At 40.8% G+C, this 18,944-nt stretch overlaps 1 protein-coding gene across 1 annotated transcript; it reads right to left on the reverse strand.

The window, feature by feature from the left end:
• Positions 1-8,416: 8,416 nt before the first annotated feature.
• Positions 8,417-17,305, reverse strand: LOC148044504 (carboxymethylenebutenolidase homolog). The gene is made up of 5 exons (XM_087722108.1): positions 17,091-17,305; positions 15,593-15,700; positions 15,237-15,379; positions 10,686-10,777; positions 8,417-8,602 (listed from the first exon to the last, which is right to left on the reverse strand). The coding sequence occupies exons 1-5, from the start codon at positions 17,303-17,305 to the stop codon at positions 8,417-8,419; spliced, it is 744 nt and encodes a 247-aa protein (XP_087578234.1).
• Between the last annotated feature and the right edge of the window lie 1,639 nt (positions 17,306-18,944).

Here is an 18,944-nt window from a genome sequence, read left to right on the forward strand (position 1 = left end):
AATATTTGCTTATTACACAAGAGCTCAAAGGTTGACAGACTGTAACTCTACCCCAAAGTGGGGAGGATTTCAACAATCCCTCCTCCATAACTGACCTCCAAGCTATCATGGATCACAAGCTTTTCATGTTTCACATTCTTTTGAATCACGGGGTTCTTTATTCCTCAGCCCAGCTTTGGGGGAGAAACCCCAATTTTGGAGTGCAAAACTTTTGAGTATCCTGAAAAAGAGCTTTGATGATATTTTAAGACATGGCTGAGTTATTTGGGGAGTTGCTGGGAAGACGTAAGGCCATTATAGCTCAATTCGTATAACCATTGCGCTCAAGGGATGATTGCTATGTTCTACTGTTGAAAGAAATGTCCTTCTGGGTTCAGCTCCAAGTGGGGAAGAAGACACTGGAGACATGGAGGCTGCTTGGAAAGATGGTTTATTGTTGGACAGGGCCACATGGCTGGAGCCCTGAACAGAAAAGGCGATCACATGCTTCAATGTTGGTGGAGAAGAAGAGAGAAGGGCTGAGGAAGGGGCTTGCTAGGCTTTTTATAACCTGTTCAGTCCCACCTCTCTGTTTCCTGTTCCTGTGTAAGAAATGTATTCTGATTGGTTGTCAGACTCCCATGGTGCCATGCAGGGGCTACTCTCTAGGCTGTGATGAGTCCAGGTATAGATGAGTTCTCAGATGCCATGTGGTCAGTTGAGTAATATCCCTTCCCCCTACAGCTGCAGTGAGGAGAAGTCTTTATTATGTACAGTGGGCTTGCCTGGCCATCTTAATGGCCCATTAGCTGGGGATTGGCAGGAAGCTACAGGCAACTATTCTGTCTTTTAAAACATGTTTCTTTTCACATCCAGTGAAATATTCTGCCTTTTCAATATTTCCTAGGATATTTCATTTTTCTGGGAGAGGGCTGAATGATAATTTCCCACACTACTTTGTCTGGCGTGCCACAAATTATGTTACCATTAATGAAGTTTATTCAGAAATCTATATTTTTCCCACTATCATGTATGCTAATCTTTGAGTAAAAAAAATACAGTGATTTATCACAATTATGTTCTATATTTTGATGTCGCCAGGTTTTTAAATAACGTTGCAGTCTTATTTTAATTGTCTGCTGTGTAATACAATCAATTTTTACAGTTACACAATCACTTTTCCTTAACTATTATCCACACATTAGAGCCTAAAGGTTGACAGCATGAAACTAACAATTTATAACTTTAAAAAGGGTTTTATAGGTTTTAAAGAAGAGATTAGACAACCATTTGTCTGAAATGGTGTAGGTTCCCTGGTTGAGCTGGGGGCTGGACTAGAAGACCTCCAAGGTACCTTCTAACTCTGTTATTCTGTGATTCTGAGATAGAACATCCAAGCCTAAAGGATTTCTATTTCCTTTATATTTATTAACATTGTAAACCAAAATGTATATCACGCATTCTCTGAAAGAAAACAATGCTTGTTTTAATTTTTTTTTTAAATGCCACTTTGCAAATGCATGGGGATATCCGATATCCATACAAAGGGGTAGGTGAGTTTCAAAAGGCAGTGGTTCTGATCACACAATTGGAAATCCCACCCTTTTTAATGCAATGGGCTATATGGGGTTTTGGTCACATGATCACTTGTGGATACCCCTGAAAACACTGGATCCCCAACCCTTATACTGTATATAAATAGATGTGAATATTGCTTTGGACTGATGAAAGAAATGTCCTTCTGGGTTCAGCTCCAAGTGGGGAAAGAGACACTGGAGACATGGAGGCTGCTTGGAAAGATGGTTTATTGTTGGACAGGGCCACATGGCTGGAGCCCTGAACAGAAAAGGCGATCACATGCTTCAATGTTGGTGGAGAAGAAGAGAGAAGGGCTGAGGAAGGGGCTTGCTAGGCTTTTTATAACCTGTTTAGTCCCACCTCTCTGTTTCCTGTTCCTGTGTAAGAAATGTATTCGGATTGGTTGTCAGACTCCCATGGGGCCATGCAGGGGCTACTCTCTGGGCTGTGTTTTGAATCCAGGTATGGATGAGTTCTCAGATGCCATGTGGTCAGTTGAGTAAAGGGCCAATATTATCATGCTTTCCTGTAGCTGCTGGTGAAGTCTTTATTATGTAAAGTGGACTAGCTTGGCCGTCTTAATGGCCCATTAACAGTGGGGATGGGCAGGAAGCTACAGGCAACTATTCTGTCTTTTAAAACATGTTTCTTTCTTTTCACATTCAGTGAAATATTCTGCCTTTTCAATATTTTCTAGGATATTTCATTTTTCTGGGAGAGGGCTGGGTGATAACTTCCTACAGGACTTTGCAGCTAGCAAAGTATATGTGGGCTGTTTTCCAATTCTGGCCTAGAGCTCACAACTTGGAAACTAGGTCATGATAATATCTATCCTAAAGGGTTGTCCTTGATAGCAAAAAAGTAACATGGAGATGTTTCATTTTGGAAGGATGCATTATTGGGAACAAATCCTTTTTCCAGGTACCTCCAAATGAAGAGAAGTGGACAGCCACTCCCAAGAAGCCTCATTTGATTTCTTCCCAAGTAGGATTTAATCTCAAATCCTGCACATGCTGTTCTTTTTTCATTCTTACATGTCTTTGCCTTCTGAAATAATTGCTAGAAGCCACATTCGAGATGTCTAATATACAGCGTCTTTTATATAAAAGTGGCTTTATAAAAAACTGGCTGAATAAAATTAGAAGGATTTAGTTGTAGTGTATTATTTCCCATGAAGGAACGAAAAGAGAACGAATAAAAGTTATATGAAGGAATGAAAGCTTAATAAGTAAGCAACTTTAATTATGCCATACGCATTGTTTTTTTAACGATTATCTCTGCCTTTTCAGTAAATTCTGAGCTGGATCCCTTTCTGCTTCCTCTCTGGAAGAGAAGTGCAGCACTTTTGTTTAGGCATTAGAATGGATTCTTTAAAAAATGAGTTTAACATAATTTTTTTATAAAGTGTCATAGATTTTAGCAAAATGACATGAGCCATCAAATGACTCTATTACAAAACCTTGATAAAACCTACTTCTTTTAGCATGCTACGTTTTTTTTTAATGCACATTTAGTGTATTTTAGTTTATTGAACTTCCAACAAAGTTTTGAAAATGAGTTATCTGTTGTGGCCCAGCAGGAGCCGTTGGAGCTGCCACCAGACTCCAACAGCGAGGGGCCCTATGAGTCAGCTCTGGAGGATGTGGAGGACCCTGGACAAGGTTCCAACTCCGAGCAGGGCGCATAGAGGCTGGTTGGCCACCAGGAGGCACCTGAGCCTTGGACCAGTGGGGAGGAGACAAGGGAGAATGAACCGGACGCCAGCAGTGAGTTGTTCCTGGATGCACGCCATCGAAGAGCTACTAGGCATCAGGAACAATTACGCAATTACAGGAGGTGATTGCACTCAGCTGGTGGTCATTAGGCTCCTCTCCAGACTATAAAAAGCTACTGGTGCACATACCCCTCTTTGCAGAAGTCAACGCAGGATTGAATATCAGAGGACAATACTGTGAGCTTGGCAGGCTGGACTGCTGCCAAGCCTTATCTGTGTTTATTGCTGCCTGAGTTTGTCTGAGTTGCTGCCAAGGTCCTTATCTGTTTGTTATGCTTGGCTTTCAGCCACCGAGGTTTTGGTGTCTTGCTATTAAAGTACATTCCAGTTAAGCTTGTCTCGGCATTCGTTACTGGATGGAGGAGGGGGTCAGAACAATTAAGATGTAACTATAAGCTGCCTAGATTGTTGTTGTGGTGGTGGTTTTTTTTAATTAAGCATCACAAAACCTTATATTTCTAACATTTAAAAAAGTATATCAGTTTGGCCATCCTTGTTTATGGTACTCCAAAACCCAGTACCTGGAGACAGCGTGAGCCTGAATGGGGGAGAACAGGCTTGATCAAATGGCAACACAAAATTGTTTGACCTCTTGTTCCATCTTCACTCTTTAATGTGGTTGCACTTCCCCATACAAGGAAGAGTTTAACCCTCCTAGTCAAAGAGTTCAATTTTTTTTATCAAAGAGTTTTAATAGATTTTACAAATGTTTCCTGTTCACCTTCCCTCCCTCCGCCCAACCCTACCCCCCTCCAACCCTCCCACCCCACAACCTCCCAGAGCAAAATACAGGGTATAAATAGCAATAGCAATAGTAATTAGACTTATCTACCGCTTCATAGGGCTTTCAGCCCTCTCTAAGCGGTTTACAGAGTCAGCATATCGCCCCCGCAGTCTGGGTGCTCATTTCACCCATCTCGGAAGGATGGAAGGCTGAGTCAACCTTGAGCCGGTGAGATTAGAACCGCTGAACTGCAGATAGCAGTCAGCTGAAGTGGCCTGCAGTACTGCACCCTAACCACTGCGCCACCTCAGCTCTTATATTTAGCATTTAACATTTAGCAATCATACTCTAATATAAGCTTAGTAACTATAGCATCCTACTTCCTCTTGTACTTTAACTCCCCTTTCATTAAGCTAACTTTAGATAAATTGTAACATTCCTTGTTCATTCATTCTTAAGCTAATTGAAATTTCTTAATCCGATATTTATTTTGAATGTAATCAATCCATCTTCTCCATTCCAGCTTGTATTTCTCATCTGAATGGTCCTTCAAATATGCTGAGATTTTGGCCATCTCTGCTAAGTTTACTACTTTTATCGTCCATTCTTGAATAGTAGGCAATTCTCCCTTCTTCCAGTACTGCGCCCCCAACGATCTCAAAGAGTTCAATTTCTATTTGTGCTTGTTTTCATCTATCTTAATTTCAATCACCAGTATATGGCTAAAAGTTTAGTTGGCATCTTCAACATAGAGAGAAGCAACTATTTTTCCCTTCTCCTTTTCTTTTTTTTTCCAAAAATCAACCTATTTTTTAAAAAAATTAGTTTTGAAGCTCATGGGTCCTCCAACATAAAGAAAACAGTTTGCTCAATATATATCTACTGCAGATGCTGTAAAGAGCCAAGGTGGCGCAGTGGTTAAATGCAGCACTGCAGGCTACTGCTAGATCAGCAGGTCAGCGGTTCAAATCTCACCGGCTCAGGGTTGACTCAGCCTTCCATCCTTCCGAGGTGGGTAAAATGAGGACCCAGATTGTTGGGGGCAATATGCTGACTCTTTGTAAACCGCTTAGAGAGGCCTGAAAGGCCTATGAAGCGGTATATAAGTCTACTGCTATTGCTATTGCTATAAAATACAGTAACTGGTTTCTCCTTTGTATAATATACTTTGAATGGTGGAAAGGAGTAGATCAGGATCCATGATAGAGTCACCAATCGAAGTATCTTTCTACACTGCAAATCTCTTTTTTTAATTCCAATCCAAAAGAAACACTGATCAGTATATATTATACAAAGAGCAGGTTTTCAAGAGAGACTTCTTTTTCTATGTAACCAGGCATCTTTGGATTGGATTGGATTTATTTCATATATCTTTTTCTTTCAATGTTACAAACTATCACAGTTATCTGCAGAACAGAGTTCTGGGTTCCTACCAGTTCGCACCTATTCGGTAGAACCGGTTCGTCAAATCTACCGAACCGGTTAGAAGAGGTTCCACCAGCGGACCCGGAAAGCAGGCCACACCTACAGAAGAAGTTCCAAAATTTTTTGAAACCCACCACTGGTCCTTGGATATGATTATTCTACACTATCATGCTCCTATTTATAAAACTCAGTGCCTCTGTGAAAGGTAAGGATGACTACTGCGTTTGTGGTGCAATCAGAACATTGCGTGTGTTGAAGTTGTTTTAACGCAAACCAAAGACGCCTTTTCAAAAACAAGTTTACATCATATTCTTATGCATGCCAATGCTGTGTGTGAGGAATTGAAGGTAGTTCTGAAAAGTGTCGTCGGCATCTTCATATTCGGTCACATGGGCAGCAAACCACTCCCACAAAGGAGGCCACACCCACAGAGTAGGTTCGAACAATTTTTGAAACCCACCACTGCTGCAGAATCACAGCTGAACTAAAACTGCTGTTGTTGCTGCTTTATTTCTGGTGTCAGCCAGAGAGAAGAATATATCAAAGCTTCAGTAGTTGAGAAAATACTGGATGAGACTGGAAAGCAGAAGGCTACTTCAAAGCCATTGAATTATTTCTCCTTTGGTGCATTAAGACTATTCAGCTGGCTCTAGAAAGCATGCCCGATTAATAGAGCTTCTTATGCTCTATTTCTTGAAAATCGTAATGTAATTTGCACTGAAATTAGATGGATGTGGAACGGAGGTGGTATTCAGCAGGTTCTGACCAGTTCTGGAGAACTGGTAGCAGAAATTTTGAATAGTTTGGAGAAACAATCAATACCATCTCTGACTGGCCCCACGCCCCATCTATTCTCTGCCTCCTGAATCAGTGGTGGGATTCAATTTTTTTTACTACCAGTTCTGTGGGCGTGGCTTGGTGGGTATGGGCGTGGCTTGGTGGGCGTGGCAGGGGAAGGTTACTGCGAAATCCCCATTCCCTCCCGATCAGTTGGGACTCGGGAGGCAGAGAATAGATGGGGGCGAGGCCAGTTAGAGGTGGCATTTACTGGTTCTCCGAACTACTCAAAATTTCCGCTACTGGTTCTCCAGAACTGGTTAGAACCTGCTGAATACCACCTCTGTCCTGAATCCAAGCTGATCGGGAGGGAATGGGGATTTTGCACTAACCTTCCCCTGGAGTGGGGTGGGAATGGAGATTTTACAGAACCGGTAGTAAAAAAAAAAATTGAATCCCACCACTGGTGAGGGATATCTTGGAATACAAACTGCCAAGCAGGAATATGTGTATTTGCCTTTCTAAAGACAAATTTCTGGAGGCAGGCTATTCGTACCAAGTTTAAGTTTGATTTAGTTGCTACATTGTTTTATTGGCACATTACTTGTGAAGTGTTTCCGTATAATTTTTACTGTAAACTGCAAGCAAGTAGATATTTTTTTTAACAAAATAGTAAATAGGAGTTTGAGCTTGATTAAGTTAGATTGTTGAGCTATCAGATCATATCTCATGCATCATATTTCATATCACTGCATACTTTTAGTAAACTTCCATTAGATAGCTATACTTCTATCTGCCTGCTAGTGGGGAAAAAAACTCTTTCCCAAAGTTAGCGTGATAAAATAATGTTTGCTTGGATATATATTATTTAAGTCAAATTATACCACCAGTTCAAGTGTTCCTTATTTCATTTCAAAACTCTCAGCTTACAATTATTTGGAGAGATAGAAAATTACAAACAACTTATCCAGTGGTGGGTTTCAAAAATTTTTCGAACCTACTCTGTGGGTGTGGCCTCCTTTGTGGGAGTAGCTTGCCAGCCATGTGACCTGGTGGGAGTGGCTTGCCGGCCATGTGTTTTCTCTCTCTCTCTCTCTCTCTCTCTCTCTCTCTCTCTCTCTCTCTCTCTCTCTCTCTCTCTCTCTCTCTCTCTCTCTCTCTCTCTCTCTCCTTCCTTTTGTCTCTCTGTCTCTTTTTCCTTTTTTTCTTTCATATCTCTCACTTTTTCTTTCTTTTTTTCTGTTTTTATTTATTTATTTCTTCCTTTCTTTCTCTTTCTCTCTGTGTGTGTGTCTGTCTGTCTGTCTGTCTGTCTGTCTGTGTGTCAGTGGTGGATTTCAAAAAATTTTGGAACCTCTTCTGTAGGTGTGGCCTGCTTTCCGGGTCCACTGGTGGAACCTCTTCTAACCAGTTCAATAGATTTGATGAACCGGTTCTACCGAACTGGTGCGAACTGGCAGGAACCCACCTCTGATCTTATCCCTTTGGGTTTTTTTTAAAAAAAGCCTTATTTTTTACTTTGTGCCTTTTTAAAAAGTTGGTCTCCTCCATCTTCAAAAAAAATTGTATTATTCATAGAATCATGTTGCCTTGGAATTAGACAAAATTTAATTTGAGAACGACTCCGATTTTGAAACCATTGCTTTATGTTGCATCAGAGATACATAATTATATTCCTGTTATCATTGATTAACTACTACAAAGCAAGACAAAGGAAGCAAGATTTTGGGGGCAAAGTCTATGACTTCAACGTGATGTCTAATCTGAGTCTATAGACCAGCACAAGCAAAGAGATAGAGAAAATTAGATGTTTACAGCCCATAATGTTATAGTGGTAATAGAAGTAGGGTCCAAAGCTAAGTGTATCAGTGCTGAAATGCTGAATACACTCAATATATTTACACAAAGATAATACGGTATATAATGTAGGAAAAATAAATCTTCGAGTATGTATAATTTTCCATGGGAGTAATGGAGTGATATGATAATGAATCCATTAATGACAGATATTCAATAGTTAATATTGCCATATCTTTCAAACGCATTTCCTTCTTCAGATTCTAATAGGCAAGCCTACAATTTTTACAATACTTTTTTAAAAAAAAACAAATAATGGGCATTTTTTTAATGGAAGTTAGAGGACTAAGGGGTATGTCACTTTAAAACATAATGTATCTGTTCAGCCATTCTATTAAATCCATTCTTGCTTCTTCGGCATATGGCACATCTTTCGGCTTCATGTCTTCGGGCTTACACTGTGCAAAACCATGAACTTGTTCAGGATATACTTTAATTTTATAATTTACTTTACAATGTTCTGTAAGCTTTTCCTCCAGCAAAGAGATCTGTAGCAGAAAAAATATATATGTTATTTATGGTAAATTTTAGCAATAGCAATAGCAGTTAGACATATATCACTTCATAGGGCTTTCAGCCCTCTCTAAGCGGTTTACAGAGTCCGCATATTGCCCCCAACAACAATCCGGGTCTTCATTTCACCCACCTCGGAAGGATGGAAGGCTGAGTCAACCTTGAGCCTAGTGGGATTTGAACAGCCGAACTGCTGAACTGCAGTCAGCTGAAGTAGCCTGCAGTGCTGCATTTAACCACTGCGCCACCTCTGCTCTTTCTTTAACATTACACTTTTTAAATTATTTCTTCACACATTATCTGGATTCTTGGACAATTTTGCTTAAACGTAAAGGCTACCTGAAATGTAGTTAAGCGAGAGTATTTTAAATACCACTGATTTTATGACCTCTGATTCTTTTTTAATCATATCCAAATAGGAATATGCTTTCTACACCTGGTGATAATGCAGTTGGGACAAAAAGCCACTGTCACCCCAAAATGGCTTCGGCCAGATCAGCTTCAGGGTTGACAGTCCCCAAGAGATCCCTCTCAACTTTGCAATTCTTAAATTTAATTCCTCAAAATGAAATTGTCGGCAGGCGGGGGACCCTGTTGCAATGTAGTCAAGGATTCAACAAGAAGATATGATGAGTAGCAGTGATTGTGCTTTAAAAGGATATTTATTTATTTATTTATTTATTTATTTATTTATTTATTTATTTATTTATTTATTTGATTTATTTGATTTATTTGATTTATTTGATTTATTTATTTATTTAATTTATAGGCTGGCCAATCCCAACAATTTTATCAACATCGGAAAGATGGAAGGTTGAGTCAACCTTGAGTTGGTTAGAATTGAATGGCTGGCCATCGGCAGAGTCAACCTGTAATACTACATTCTAACCACTGCGCCACCAGGACTCCATTCTCCATGCTACTTGGGGAGCAAAAGCAATTGGAATGGCTTGCAGCCTCTTCCTTGCTTCTTCATTGACTTTGTTCGTAGGAATCCAGGAAGGGAAAATTGCAAATGGTGATCATGTGGCGGCTGGGATGCTGCAATCCTAGTAATTGCAAGTTGGTAGCCAAGTGCCCAGATTGCATTCCTATGAACGGGAGATGCTGAAATGGCCACAATTTTGAGGAGCGTCATAAGTGTCCCTTATCCAGTATTATCATAACTTGGAATGGTTGCTGAACGAGTGGTCCTAACCAGAGGACGACTGATAAATTTCGTACCATAGAAACATCATCGGTTTTTTTTAAGTCCATTCCTCTTGAGCAAACCAAATTCTGAACATCAAGTGTGGGCAGTTCAAGAATTTTCAGTCCTTGGAAAATGGGGCACATATGCGGAATGATAGTGTATAATATCTCTGAGCACACAATGAGTAGAATAAATGCTTTGGATTGCACCTAAAATAGCACATTTTAGCTATCTTCTGCTTGTAAGCATGTACTTTGTCGATGATAGCCCTGTCCCTACTAAAAAACCCTCCACCCTGCTCATTATTACCCATGCTAAAAATCAGGCAGAAAGGAAAATATTCAATTCAATGTAGATGATTCTCCCTCTGTGTAGGAATTCCCTTCTTCCACATAAACCAGTGGTAGTCAACCTGGTCCCTACCGCCCATTAGTGGGCGTTCCAGCTTTCATGGTGGGCGGTAGGGGTTTGCTGTAACTCTGCTTTATAAATTTTATAAAGTTACTTCCCTACTTTATAAATCACCATTACTGTGGAACTGGTGGGCGGTTAGAAAATTTTACTACTAACAGAGATACAAAAGTGGGCGGTAGGTATAAAAAGGTTGACTACCCCTGACATAAACAATATGTAGCAGGTATGTTTTCAACTGGGGCTCCAGTACCGCATTAGTTGCTGCTAGCTATTGTAAATGTTCCCATTGGTAATACTACAGTAAGAGCACACTCATTATTTTGGGGGGGAATGATCCTTAAATGAAAATAAGGATCCCCTGCAAAGCTTATTTCCCATTTTCACACAATCTCTACGTGAATTGCAGAGACATCAGTTATAAAGCTATTTAGAATCTGAAGATAATTGTTTACCTGTTGAAGAGAAATGGTATGATCTTTCTCACCAAAAATGAAAAAGGTTGGATTCAGTAAATCATATCTAGTTTCAGAATCTCTAATAATTCCTAAAAGAAGAGAAGTTACATTAAAATTACATTTTTTCAGGGCAAACGATAAAAGTAGAGAACAAATACACCATTTACCTTAATTATGATGTCATTTGATGATGATGATGTAGAAATTTTAAGGTATAATTGGAAAATATAATAAAAATATGAAATTTTATTTGAGATTCAAGTGGTACTGCAATGTGAGCTTCGGGGTCAAGGACATCTTATATATAATTATTTATTTTATTTTCTAATAATAAAATTTCCTCACCAATTCGACACACTTACTCTTTCCGCTTTCTTCCTGTTCTGGAGCTGTCCCAACATCAGCAGCTTCACCAGCTGCATTTCTGTTGCCAGAAAAAAAGCTATTCCTGGAACTTTCAGAGACTTTGCAGTGTCTCTGAGATCAGCAGGAGGTGCCCTTCTCAATCACTGTCTCTACGGGATGGTTTAGGTCCAAATGGACCACCCAGCAGCAGAAATATCGACTACAATCTCGGAGCACCAAGATCGCATGTTGTGCCGTCATAAGACGCCCTCCCCCCCCCCCCCAAAAAAGTGGTGCCAGTCCTTTGGTGAATAGCAGCCTGGCTTTGGTGGCAGGGTCCTTTTACAGTGCTGAACCCCACTTTTTCTGTCTTTGTCATTGCTCACCTCTTCTATCTCTTTTTCTGCAGAGCAGGAGTTAATAGGCAGAACTGGCACACGAGAAGACACCTATCCGGGGTCCTCTCAGGAACTGCCTGTTATTTTTTACCTTTTTTTCTTCCAGGTGTGTCTTATGATCAGGTGTGTCTTATGGTGCAAAAAATATGATACTTTATTAATTTTGAAAACAGCATTTAGTGCCAGCCAGTTCCTGTGGTTTCTATTATACTGGTGTGTTGTGGCCCAGCAGATGCCATTGGAGCTGCCACCAGACTCCGACAGCGAGGGACCCTCTGAGTCAGCTCTGGAGGATGTGGAGGACCCTGGATAGGTTCCGACTCTGAGCAGGGCGCAGAGAGGATGGTTGGTTACCAGGAGGCACCTGAGCCTTGGACCAGTGGGGAGGAGACAAGGGAGAGTGATCTGAACGTCAGCAGTGAGTTGTTCCTGGATGCCTGGCACCGAAGAGCTAATAGGCGTTCAGGAACACTTACGCAATTACAGGAGGTGATTGTACTCAGCTGGTGGTCATTAGGTTCCTCTCCAGACTATAAAAAGCTACTTGTGCACACACCCCTCTTTGCAGAAGTCAATGCAGGATTGAATGTCGGAGGACATTACTGTGAGCTTGGCAGGCTGGATTGCTGCCAAGCCTTATCTGTGTTTATTGCTGCCTGAGTTTGTCTGAGTTGCTGCCAAGGTTCTTATCTGTTTGTTTGCTTGGCTTTCAGCCACTGAGGTTTTGGTTTCTTGCTATTAAAGTACATTCCAGTTAAGCTTGTCTCGGCAGTCATTACTGGACGGAGGAGGGGGTCAGAACACTGGTGTATCCCCAATTCCTAGAACATACTAAATTACATATATCATCTGCCATAGTCCTATTATACATTGTATTATTTTCTGTGCAATATATCCAGGATACCAGTTCCCTTTCAGGGTAGGCTTAGTACTAAAGCAGAGATTGCAAACTGCACCAACTTGATAAGTATATATATAAAAAAATAAACTTTGGACCTTCAAAAAATTGTTTCCACAATTATTTGAAGAACATGAGTTGTAAAACGTATTTACAGTCTTTGGGGCATATATTTGGTTTCTAAAGGGCATAAACTCTTTACAAATCAAATCACCTATGGAACAGTCTAAAGAAGGAGAAATAGTGTGTACTATGCAAATATTATGATATTCAGTCTTGTAAGTGAATCTACAAAAATTTAATAATTTCAGTCATCATGTTTACTAACCTAGCTGTCTTTGTCATTTATGACGTAGTGATGAAATAAACTATTTTTATGAAGATTTCCTATCTGACCATCTGCTAGTATTTTTATTTGCCAGGGATAATCAGTGAGAAGTTATTTATATTTTTGGCATAAATAGATGAAAAATGATTTTAATAGCATTAAGTTGGGGTAAAATCGAATAAACTATTTGATTTTAAACTGTTACTTGCAATAAGAAAATTAGCCAAGGCTTTTGCCGCTTCTGTTATTTCCACTTTTTGAAAAGAAATATCAATTTGCTAGCCAAAGGATATATTCCTGCATATACAACATAATCTTTTATATGATAATTTCCTCTTCTACCAGATAAACACATATAGGATATTCTCTTGGCCATATCTGTGCTCATGCTGGCTTGAAACAATATTAATTTAAATGTTATCATCTGACCACACCAATATTTTGCTGCTGTGGTGTCTTATTTTATATTTCAGAAAATAGCAATAGCAATAGCAGTTAGACTTATATACCACTTCATAGGGCTTTCAGCCCTCTCTAAGCGGTTTACAGAGTCAGCATATCGCCCCCACAGTCTGGGTCCTCATTTTACCCACCTCGGAAGGATGGAAGGCTGAGTCAACCCTGAGCCGGTGAGATTTGAACAGCCGAACTGCAGAACTGCAGTCAGCTGAATAGCCTGCAGTGCTGCATTTAACCACTGCGTCACCTCGGCTCTTAAAAGCACTTGGGGTGGGTCTTTTTGAACACGTGTGTGTGTGTGTGGTTGTGTGTGTGTACTCATGTGCACATGTTTTTGGTTAAGGAGGCTATTACGGTTTTTGACAGCTTGAGTTGCAGTTTTTCAACCCCAGTGGCCTGGAAAAATTGTGAGCCAACCCAAGAGAATATCCTATATATAGCTAGTCCTTACCTTACAACCATTCATTTAGTGACCAAAGTTACAACAGCACTGGAAAAAGTGACTGTTGACTGTTTTTCCCAGTTACAAGCGTTGCAGCATCCCTATGGTCATGTGATCCAAATTCAGACGCTTGGTAACCGACTCAAATGCGTGATGGTTGCAGTGACCCGGGGTCACGTGATCACCTTTTGTGACCTTCTCAGAAGCAAAGTCAATGGAGAAGGAAGAGAGCTGACGGCACGACGTGCGATCTTGGTGCTCCGAGATAGCAGTTGACATTTCTGCCGCTGGACGGTCCATTTGGACCTAAACCATCTCGTAGAGACAGTGATTGAGAAGGGCACCTCCTGCTGATCTCAGAGACACCGCAAAGTCCCTGAAAGATCCAGGAATAGCCTTTTTTTCCCGGCGACAGAAACGCAGCTAATGAAGCTGCCGAAGATGGGACAGCTCCAGAATGGGAAGAAAGCGGAAAGAGAAAGTGTGTCGAATTGGTAAGGAAATTTTATTATTAGAAAAAGAGACTACCCCCCCCCCCAAAAAAAAATTAAGTTAAATTAAAATTGAAGAAAGAAGACTGTAAGCGGCAAAATTAATCTACATTAAACTTAGTGTGTTATCCTGTTTCTAATTTTTTTTTCATGGATGGAACTTTTTGCAAAGGCTCAATCATGAAAAGGAAAAAAAAATGTAAATGGGAAAAGGCGAGTGCTGAGGTTAGGCTAGCTAGCTGTTGCCACACCGTGAATGACTGCCTGTTTAAAAAAGTCTCTAAAAAAGCGCCCTCTACTATGAGGCAGAAGAACTGCATGCCTGATCTAGTCTGACTTTTTAGGCGTTCGAGCAGAGTTAAGCGAGGGTTAAAAGCCTAAAAAATCCCGAGGTAGTTGAGGCACGCAGTTCTCCTACCTCATAGTAGAGGGCACATTTTTTAGAGGCTTCAACTCTGTCATTCTGTTTAAAGCTGCAGCGTTGCGCTCACTCTTCCTCCTCTCTTTCTCCGTTTCTGATGCCCCCCACCGCACGCTCCCTCTTTTCCTTCAAATTGCCTTTTTTCCTTTTTCCTTTAATAAATGCAATGCTCAGGCATTCTCTCCTCTCCTGTGACATCCCACTGACTAGAGCGCTTTCTTTCGCCCGCCTGAGCTCGCGGCAGCCCGCCTGAGCTCTACCGTGAGCTCAGGCGGGCTGCCGCGAGCTCAGGCAGGCAAAAGAAAGCGCTTTAGTCAGTGGGGTGTCAGGGGGAGAGGACTGCCTCACCAGCCATAAACCTCACCGCACGTCACTGGTCAGAATCCTTTTTTTTTTTTTTTAAATGAACTCCTCTGTCCAATGAATTGCAACAGTTACTCAGGAACAAACTGAATCAGATTTATTTGAAATGGATAAAAGCCTAAAGGTGACATAACATATAGACGTGTACTTCAAAAGTGAAATGCAGCAGAAAAATGCAACCTGAAGTCTCAGACAGTGAATAGGGTGATAACATCCATTTTTTCCTTCCAGAAGAAATTGTGTGCCTGTCTTACACAGCACAGATATGCTCCTTGTTTGAGAGAGACAGACAGAAAAGAGCACTCCGTTTGTAAAACGGTCTTACTTATATAGTGCAGTTTATCCTTACCAACAACGATTTAATACTGTTCGAATGGAAGAATTAATAAGTGTTCTTTGTTACCATAAAGGGAGACTCCAGCCTTTAATTCAGGATTTGTTAGCATCACGTGATGTACAGCCATTCCACCCCAGGAAAATCCAACGATACCAATCCTGACGGCATTACACTGCTCTTTTAAATATTTCAGGACTGCATCGACTGTCCTAAGAAAATGAGATGCATAAACAAAAATGACATCTTTGTATGTACCTACAACAAGGTATTTTATCTTAAAGGGTATCAAAGCTGCAATTTTCTCTCCCCATTCTTTGCTTGCTTATCCATTATGAATAACTTTCTGCCTTTGCTTAATTAACGTGTTTTCTTTATCAAACAGATATCAGTTGCATTTACTTTTCAATAAATACTCATCTTACTTGTCCACTTTCATGGGATCTCGATCCTTTAACCAGTCTCCAAAATTCTGCCAATGATCATTAGGTGTCCAAGGTACCTTTCCCAGAAAAAAATCTGGGCAGATGGTTCTGTAGAATTAATTAAGTTAATTAATAAGTTATTCGAAGGTTTCAGTGACAGATAAATTCCCAAGCTATCTCTTTAGTTCGCTCTTTATTTTTCTGCTGTAGTCTAAGTTATCTAAAATATTAAAAGTGGTATTCATCTCCAGTCAATACTATACAAATATCACAGAGGTGGGTTCCTACCAGTTCGCACCAGTTCGGTAGAACCAGTTCATCAAATCTACCAAACCGATTAGAAGAGGTTCCACCAGTGGACCCGGAAAGCAGGCCACACCTACAGAAGAGGTTCCAAATTTTTTTGAAACCCACCACACACACACACACAGACACACACACACACAGACAGACAGACAGACAGACTCACACAGAGAGAGAAAGAGAAAGAAAGGAAGAAAGGAAAAAAGAAAAAAAGAAAGAAAAAGTGAGAGAGAGATGAAAGAAAAAAAGGAAAAAGGGACAGAGAGACAAAAGGAAGGGGAGAGAGAGAGAGAGAGAGGGAGGGAGAGAGAGAAAGAAAGAAAGGAGGAAAGAAAGAAAGAAAGAAAGAAAGAAAGAAAGAAAGAAAGAAAGAAAGAGAAAGAAAGAAAACACATGGCCGGCAAGCCACTCCCACCGGGTCACATGGCCGGCAAGCCACTCCCACAAAGGAGGCCACACCCACAGTGTAGGTTTGAACAATTTTTGAAACCCACCACTGGCCTCAACCCTATTTGCCTTTCCTTGTGCAATGAAGACCTGACTGTTAAGCATACTCTGCTGGCTGAGGTTGTTTTATTATCAGTTGAAATTGCAGGTTATGACCTTGAATATTTGTGATTTTATATGCCACCCACAGACATTGTTGTAAGACTACATAGTTTAAATAGATGACTACATCTATGCTTTTCCTTTTTAAAAAATAGCTGCAATTTTGCAGGGCAGTGTTGATTACACCAGCTAAAGAAGAATGCTCAGATCTCTATGCTATGAGGCAAATTATTTGTACTTCTAAATTAGGGCTACTATATCTGGGCTGACAAATATAGCAATAGCAATAGCAGTTAGACTTATATACCGCTTCATAGGGCTTTCAGCCCTCTCTAAGCGGTTTACAGAGTCAGCATATCGCCCCCTACAACAATCTGGGTCCTCATTTTACCCACCTCGGAAGGATGGAAGGCTGAGTCAACCTTGAGCCGGTGAGATTAGAACCGCTGAACTGCAGATAGCAGTCAGCTGAAGTGGCCTGCAGTACTGCACTCTAACCACTGCGCCACCTCGGCTCAATGTTTTAATGTTACTAGATAGCAGCAAAACAAATACCCATGTCCCTTTCCTGCCATCGAATGGTAGTCCTCACCATTTATCACCACCCATTTTTTAAATTCTTGACATAATAGGAACCCTTGCTTACGTGTATCCTTTGGAAGCAATTATATCAGCAACGTATCTTGTGTCTGGGAACTGCCACCCAAATATGTCATGAACCAAAATCACAGCTGTGTTTGTATCAGAAGGAGGTTGACAAAGATATGCTTTGATGTTCTGAATTTGCACTTCCTGGCCACGCCCTTCATAATTCTTTCTTTTTCCGATGTCATATTGGAAAGGCAAATCTCCACTCGTCATTTTAAAAAAAACTGAAAGAGAAACACAATGATTAGTCTTAAACCCCACGAAAGGTATAATGACACCAGGCCATTCCAGGTGGTAACACAAAGAAAAGATTATCGGCTTGGCTTAGGCCCAGGATACCTGCGAGACCACCTACTGCCACCGGTAGCCTCCCATCGTCCAGTGCGATCCCACAGAGTTAGCCTCCTCAGAGTGCTGTCGGCCAGACAGTGTCGGCTAGCGACCCCCAGGGGGAGAGCCTTCTCTGTGGGAGCGCCTTCCCTCTGGAATGAGCTGCCCCCCCCCCCGGAGCTTCGTATAATCCCCGACCTCCGGTCCTTCCGACGCGCCCTAAAAAGTTGGCTTTTCCAGCAAGCCAGCCTGGCTTGAACAAAACAAAATAAATCCCACAGATTAGGCCTCCTCCGAATTCCATCCGCCAGCCAGTGTCGACTGGCGACTACCCGGAGGAGAGCCTTCTCTGTGGCTGCTCCGACCCTCTGGAACGAACTCCCCGTGGAGATTCGAACCCTCACCACCCTCCAGGCCTTCCGCAAAGCCCTTAAAACCTGGCTGTTCCGACAGGCCTGGGGCTAAAGAACTGTTGGCCCCCGTCTCGAATTGGTATGACTGTTGTGTGTTTTTAATTATGTATTGTTTTGTGTTGTTTTAATTTTTTGTTTGTATCCCCCTTCCCTGGTTGAGTTGTGAGCCGCCCTGAGTCCCCTTCGGGGGAAAAGGGCAGCATATAAATAAAATCAACATTCAACATTCAACATTCAAATGATTGATTATTGTTAATTTTAATCGAATTTGTTTTAAAAAATGTTATTGTTAATCTTAATTGGGTTTGTTTTGGATATTCTATTTAATTTTTTTTAACTTTTGTAATATGTGTTGTTTTTTTAAATGTTGTACGCCGCCCTGAGTCCTTGGGAGACGGGCGGCATATAAATCCAATAAACCTAAACTTAAACCTAAAATGAAATCTCACTGGCAATTATGTGACTTTTCAGAGGTTGTCTCTTTAAAGTTGTCGGGAAGAGAACAACTTCTCTTATCAGGAGTAGGAATCAACTACTCCCAAAAGTCAGTGAGAACTCTACAGGATGTTGGGTTTGACAACTTTACTTATAAGGAGAAGAGTTGGAGTCAGCAAGAAAAAAAAGTTAATTAAAACTTAAGTAAAACGAAAAGATAAACAGCCTGAAAAAAATAGGAGCTGGTCCATAGAACTGCTGAGAGGCAGACTTGACTAAATAAATAGTATCAACATTATCTCCTCCTGCAATTAAGAAGAGAAGCCAATGCAACATGAAAGGATAATTTCCTAGTCACAACTTTGAATCTGACTCTGTTTCCATCCCATTGTTAAAAATGGGAACTTTCCAGTGCCTTATTGCTAGGCAATGCACAAGTTTGATGGGTGAGGCTTTCATGTTCAGTTTCAAGTTTTGCTATTAATAATTTAAAAAAAAACAGCCAGAAAGTCATCAGATGCAATTTTCCTCTGCATAAAAATTATGTGCAGGGATTTTTTTGCTCTAAATGGTTCTGAATGGCACTGAGAATCTTCCTTTCTTGACCCTTCTATCTTGTTATAGTCAGATTATGACTGATTCCTGCTAAGAATCAACGGCAAAAAGTTTTATTT

The sequence above is a fragment of the Thamnophis sirtalis genome, unplaced genomic scaffold (genome assembly GCF_051295495.1).
Source record: "Thamnophis sirtalis isolate CommonGarterSnake01/CBP01778 unplaced genomic scaffold, rThaSir2_p1.2 scaffold_8, whole genome shotgun sequence".
NCBI lineage: Eukaryota > Metazoa > Chordata > Lepidosauria > Squamata > Natricidae > Thamnophis > Thamnophis sirtalis.

Excerpts from the sequence above, each read along its gene's own strand:
- LOC148044504 (XM_087722108.1), bottom strand. The coding sequence starts at position 17,305 with ATGACGAGTGGAGATTTGCCTTTCCAATATGACATCGGAAAAAGAAAG. Across the intron at positions 15,701-17,090 it reads ATTGCTTCCAAAGGATACAC|AACCATCTGCCCAGATTTTT; the intron begins GTAAGCAAGGGT and ends TTAATTCTACAG. Across the intron at positions 10,778-15,236 it reads GGCTGGAGTCTCCCTTTATG|GAATTATTAGAGATTCTGAA; the intron begins GTAACAAAGAAC and ends CTCTTCTTTTAG.